We start from the raw sequence: 7,002 nt of genomic DNA on the forward strand, positions 1-7,002 counted from the left end.
AGGAAACATTCCTTTGCAACACACAAAAACCACTACATAAAACAACTGATCAAATCATGTTCAACTTCTGATGTGGCCTCCATTTCAGTCTGTGTTCTTCAAGTTAGGTATGAATCTCAGGAATGTGCACAACACACCCCTCATTGTAGCTGAAACCTTTTCTAACTATGTGTACACTTGCAATTTCTAGGTCAATTGGAGCATTGCATGTTCTTAGAAGATGTGCCCCCAGAGTTTGGAAGTCACCCTGATTATAATGCAGTGTTAACAACCTGCAAAAACAGAATGCAAAAGCATTTTTGACAGAAAGCTGTATATGTTCCTGTCTCCTCACTTATTTATGACAAAGGCTACAACCTGACACCTTTAACTTCACCAAAGCAGTTTTGTCAAGATGTGTTCAAAATCATTTATTCATGTCTTTTAGAACCCTGATAGACTTTGATTCTTCCTTCATTTGTGTAAATAACCAAAAACATTGTTAAGATGTGTGCAGTTGCACACAAATGCATATAAAGGCACAGAGGTGTGAGTATCACAGGTGAACAAATTTTTATACCACATGCTCCCATGTACGTTTAGAGTAGGACCCAAATACGCGTTACTACCCCAGAAGCTCCTGTTTTACCAGTCACTTCAAACAATTTGCTTTTCTTAACCATATATATATATATATATATATATATATATATATATATATCATTATTGAAATAACAGAAAAATAAGTTTACACCTATATCATCAAAAAAAATGTCTTCAAAAACTGTTCTACTAAGAGGAAAGAGGCCTAAGACCCACGGCCTTTCGCAGAGCCTCTTTGACCTCCTTATTTCTCAAACTGTACACCACTGGGTTGAGTAGAGGAGTGATGACAGTATAGGTCACTGAGATGAGTCTGTCCTGTCCAAGGGAACTCTGGGACTTGGGTTTCAGGTAGATGATAGAGGCACAGCCATAGTGGATGATGACCACAGTGAGGTGGGAGGCACAGGTGGCAAAGGCCTTCTTCCGACCTTCAGCAGAGGCAATCTTGAGGATGGTGGAGATGATGACAACATAAGAGATAAAGACAAGACCCATGGGTAAGACAAGGACACAGACACTGACAACAAAGTTGATGATTTCATTGATAGTGGTATCAACGCAGGCCAGCTTCAACAGGGGTCTCACATCACAGAAGAAGTGAGCAATAACAAAGCCATCACAGAAGGGCAGGCCAAACACTGATGTAACTTGGACAATAGCCATGCCTAGGCCAATTCCCAGTGACCCACATGCCAAGTGGATACAGACCTTCTTGCCCATGATGACTGAATATCTTAGAGGATTGCAGATAGCCACATAGCGGTCATAACCCATTGCTGTGAGAAGAAAACAGTTGTTGATGCCAAAAGTTAGATAAAAGAAGAGCTGGCCTGCACAGCCTTGGATATCTATGGCCTGGTAAGGATAAAGAAGGCCAGAGAGCATTCGAGGAATGATGGCAAGAGTATAGAAAGTCTCAGAGATGGAGAGCATGCTCAGAAAAAAGTACATGGGTGTATGGAGATGACGGTCCAGGCGAATAATAGTCACAATGATCACATTGCCAGACAGAGTCAGAAGGTATAATGTCAGGAAAACAATAAAGAAGACAAGTCTGTGCTGCCAATCAAAACTGGAGAAGCCTTCAAAGAGGAACTCAGTCACAAAGGTGGAGTTCTTCTTTGACATTGAGGCAGGTGTAGGCTTCAGGGAGGCAGGCAAAGGGAAGAAGGTTATGAGTCATCAAATACAAAACAGAGCAGGTAAGACTAAGACCTAATAAGGAGCATGTCCTGCCCAGGTTGGGCTCTAGATACCAATGTCATAAGGACTCAGCTGTTGTTGCCTTGTTCAGACTTCCTCTATGTCCACCCTCTTCTTTTGAACTGCAGAGCAGATAAAGGGGGACCCTTGGATTCAGGGCAGAGATAGAAATAATATGTAGAGTAAAATCTAGTTAAATGAGACTTGTAGAGACAGTGACCTGATTTCAATTTTTGACCCTCTAGCCAGAAAATTGAATTGCCTAAGCATTTGATATTTCTGTCTTTAAGTTTTAAGGATCTCTTTTTCTATACTGATTTCACTATTTTCTATTCCCACCAACAATATGTAAGATTTCCAGTTTCCCCCAACTCTTGCTATACCTTTATGGTAGGTTTATAATATCATATCACCTCACTGTTAGCAAGTATTTCCTTGTGCTGTGGATTTGCATTTCCCCCATGATTAGTGATAACTAGCAAGTTTCTGCACACCTGAATTGAAAACAAAACTTTTAAGCAGCTGACTCTTGTATATTTGTATTGACTGTGGCTCAGAGCAAAAACGACAGCTTATGGAAACAATGTAGACATCCCTAGACATAAGCTGGAAAAATGAAAACCTGACATACATATAGAACTGAATGCTATCCTGCATTACAGGAATGAAATACTGCATTTGCAATATAATTGATAAATAAGTATTATCATTATATTGCAAGTTAAATGAGTAATGGATAAGTATGTATTATCATTATATTGCAAATTAAATGGGTGACTCACAGAAGAACAAATACTGAGTGGTTTCATTTATATGAGATTTTTAAAAGTGTCAAATGGTAAAAGCAAAGAATGGTATTTACCAGAATATAAGACCAGGGAATTATGGAGTGGTAATTCAACTGCTATAACATTTCAGTTCTACAACATGAGTTAGGTTTTCATATCATCCCTACAGAATAGTGTATATAGTTGATGAGATTTCATTGCCAACTTAAAAATTGTTTTAAGGTTTTTATCTCATGTTAAAATGTTTTACTACCAAAAGGGGGGCATCAAGGACACAAGGAAATCCTTGCAGGTGATAAACATGCCTTTACTTGGTGGTAGTGAAGTTTTCCTGAATGAATGCCTATGGTCAAATTTGTCACATGTATATACCAAATACACCTAGTTGAGTAGGTATTCATTATCTTTTGGTTAAACTGTTTTGTTTTTTATTTGATGGTAAAACTCTTTAAAGAAATCAAGGCACAACTTGTTGATATTGACGAAGTAGCTCTAGATCATGGGAAAGGCAATTGAGATATTACATATAACCAGCATATTTAAATATTTCCCAACATATTTTGAATTATAACACCTTAGATCAAATGAACACTTACCTAGGAAAGGATAAAAGTCATCAGAGATTAATATTTTTTCTATCCTGTCAGCTGCATTCAATGTCAAGTTCCCTGTAAAGATCCTAGGATGAGGTCTCTACAGAATCCTATCTCAGTCTTCATTGTCTCAATAAGCCTGGCGTCTACCACCCATTGTCATCCTGAAAAATAGAAAAAGCTGCGTGTCTACTCCCTGTCTTCCCAGAGATCCTGCCATAATTATCCTCTCCCACCACAAAACATGGTTTCTAAAAGGCAGTATAGGAACTCTTGAATTCTAGCCCCAAGGAGGAAAGAGCATAAATGAGCCTGGTGTTATACTTTCAAAGAGGAAAAGGGAAAATTCATTTAATCACAGAAAGAAACATTGTCTTATGCTCATTTCACTTCTTCATTTCATGATTTATTTGGTAGAGAAAGGAGCTAGCCCATCTATGCTTTTTATCTTCCCACAATGCTCTCAGCCTGGGAGACTACTGGAGGAAATCAAAGCTTGTATCCTTGGCCAAGCTTAACAATTAACTTCATCTAGAAAGTCAAGAGTCCATTGAATTGTTTCTCTTTCACTTTTATTCACTCTAAGGCAATTCCTCCTGAAGATATCTTTCCTGTCTCTACCCCCTTACTTCTACTTCCCACCCACACTAAAACTGATGTTTGTTACCATTTCCTGTGTTATTTGCTGTTGTCTCTAAATCCATTTATCTCGTTTGGTTGATCAAAGCTCATATCTTCTTCCTGAATGCTTCAATCATGTTTTCCCCGCCCCAGAAGATCTGGTCATTAAATTCTCCTGCGTAAATCCTAAAATTGTTTTTTGAACCTTTAAGCATAATATTCAAATTCACGTGAAAATTGATTATAGTAATATAGCAGAGAGCTGCCATGGCCATTAACCAGGTTAATGTAGGTGAAGAATCTGGTCCAGTACTTTACACACAGGAAGCCCTTCAAAATGGGAATGTTATTAGTGGATATTCCTTTTTGCAAAGGAGCCAGAATACGTTATGGTAGAGATGGAGGTAGGAGATTTAATTAAAAATTCAGGGATTTGTAAACAATCATTTGAATATTTTAAACTTGACATGAGTTTTATCATTTCTCTCCTGTTTACACATAGAATTTCTTTTCATAGTTAAAAAAATTAAACTTTTATGGGGCTAGGAGATAGCTCACTGATAAATGAACTAACCATGCCAGTGGGGCCATCTGCATATGAGCTCTGACCCCACATAATGGTAAAAGGAGAGAATCAACTCCACAAAAATATCATCTGACCTGAACATACATGCCATGGCACATGTACCCCCCACACACACATACCCATCATGTATACACCAACACAAAATAACAAATAAAATTTATTTACTATAATCATCTCTGTAGCCCCCAGGCCTCAAGAAGGAGCTCATGTCTGATTGCCTGGATGGACAGAAACCAGGGGCTGGAAATCCCAGAGACCCAGGGTAGAATCAAACACAACTAGGAAAAAAATCAATGAAATGATTACTAATGAGATTGTGCTATGCTCATTTATCAGTGCCTAGCCCATTTGCCATCAGAGAAACATCATTCAGCAACTAATGGGGGCAGATGCAGAGAGGCACAGCCAAACACTAGGCAAAGCCAGAAAAACCCCACAGAAGAAGCAGGGTAAAGATTGTAGGAACCAGAGGGATTGAGGACACCTTGAAAACACACCCACAGAATCAACTAAGCAGGGTTCATAAGGGATCACAGAGACTGAAGCAGTAATCACGTACCCTGTACTGCTCTGAGCTAGGACCTCTGCACACATGTTATGGTTGTATAGCTTGGTGTTTTTGTGGGACTCCTAACAGTGGGAGTGGGAGTGTCTCTGACTCTTGCCTGCTCTTAGGACCTTTTTCCTCCTAACGGGCTGCCCCATCCAGCTTCGATATGAGGGTTTGTGCCTAGTTTTATTGTAACTTTTTATTCCTTGTTGGGTTGATATCCCTGGGAGACCTGCTCTTTTTTTTTTTTTTTTTTTTTTTTTTTTTTTTTTTTTTTTTTTTTTTTTTTTAACAGAAACTTAGGAGAAGTGAATCTAGGGGAAAGAGAAAGTGGGGAGGAAGACCGGGAAGAGTGGAGGGAGGGCAAACTAAAATCAGAATGTAATGTATGAGAGAAGAATAAAAGAAAAAAAAAACCCTCTCTGAAGGTTCAACAATCAGATGTATGCACATATGTTATCCTCACTAAGGTATAGAGTAATTTTAAAAAAAAAGTTTTAGCTTTGCTTTAATCCTTTCCGTGCTGATGCCCTTCATTTTACTTCTCTCGGATCAGAATAGCCTGTCTAATCAAAACACCTAGGAACATGTTTTAGTGACTCCCAGGTCTCGTGTTTGGTTAAGTTTGGAACCCATGAGCAATAAATCAGTCTCATTGTGTATGTATACACTAAAATTCATGCGTGCTAGTCTTAAAAGTAATCCCATTCCGTTTACTGGAAAATCTCATCCATGCCTATGACTTCTGAGTATCCCTGTTTCTATTTTCCATTAGTCAGCTGTAAATTATTAACATCTTTAAAGACTCTATTCCAGGAAAAGTAAGTGGTAGACTCCAAGAGATATAACAATCAGTAGGGAGCATAGAATGGTAGGACAAATGTGTGATAGACTCCAGAAGACATAATAATCAGTAGGAAGCAGAGAATGGGGTGGTACATTAACAGCATTGGCAAGAGTAAGATTCTGTCATTAGTGTCTTGGACATTTAGATAAGAAGGGAAGAAATGAGAAAAAAAATAATTTAAAGATGGAAAGAAACTCAAACTCAAAAAGTGTCTGTGACTCTGAATTTTGTGTTTCCTTTCCTTTTTTTCAAATAAACAACAAAGGGTGAAACAAGGCTTGTCCATGATCTAATACTAGGTAAGCAAAGTATCTCTAGATTTTCCTAAAGAAAAATCTTACCCTGTTGCTTTATGAATGTTTTAATTTTTGTATATTTTTGAGGTTATAATTTAACTGTAATATTTCTCCCTTCCCTTTCCTCCCTTCAAAGCCCCTCACATACTCCTCTTCACTCTACTTCAAATTCATGGCCTCTTTTTTTCACTACTGAATTTTTAATGTCTCCTATGCATTTTGGTTGCTATGTCCAAAACTTATTTTTATTTTATGCGTCAAATAATTTCTTCAGCAATTCACTATGTTCAACAATCATAAATAAAAGACTGTGTTAGAGGGAGGGAAAGAAAAATGACCGTGGTGGTCTTCATAGGCTAGGAGACTGCATTCTTGAGGAGTCTTTGGAATATGGACCCAATTAAAGGCCCTTAATGGGTTTCATTTCACTCCTCTCTGCATTATTTAATGATTCATCTATATTCCCAAATTCACAGAAATCATATTCTCCTCTATAAGTGACTGTGTTCCCCCATCTTCTATAGACCTCAGCTGTCTGTGTGGCAGCTGAACACAGGCTCCAGTGTAGTTCCCCACAATCAATACTAAAGAAAATCAGACTCACCAGGTATCCTCTTCCTTCCAGCTTTTAGAGGCTGTGTTCATAGATGAGTTACATCCATCATCTTGAAAATGTAACCACCTAAAATAATAGGTTTCAGATTTGACTAAATTATAAAATCATTCATGGGGTTTAATCAATGCCCTTCATAATATCATTTTACATCTACCCATTCCTTAACTACTGGATGCAGAATAGTCTATGAGTTTCCTTATAACTGAGTCACTAGTGTCTTATATACAAGTTATGGCTTAATCCTACTTCGACTTTGCTAACAACTCTCTGACCACCCCCAGGAATGTCATGCCTAAAAGCAACCACGAAGGAAAGAA

At 38.1% G+C, this 7,002-nt stretch overlaps 1 protein-coding gene across 1 annotated transcript; it reads right to left on the reverse strand.

Moving 5' to 3' along the window:
- Positions 1 to 771: 771 nt before the first annotated feature.
- LOC118593522 (olfactory receptor 10J3-like) lies at positions 772 to 1,713 on the reverse strand. The gene has a single exon (XM_036203053.1). It carries the CDS (start codon positions 1,711 to 1,713, stop codon positions 772 to 774), a length of 942 nt encoding a protein of 313 aa, XP_036058946.1.
- Between the last annotated feature and the right edge of the window lie 5,289 nt (positions 1,714 to 7,002).

This window comes from Onychomys torridus, chromosome 11, assembly GCF_903995425.1.
Source record: "Onychomys torridus chromosome 11, mOncTor1.1, whole genome shotgun sequence".
NCBI lineage: Eukaryota > Metazoa > Chordata > Mammalia > Rodentia > Cricetidae > Onychomys > Onychomys torridus.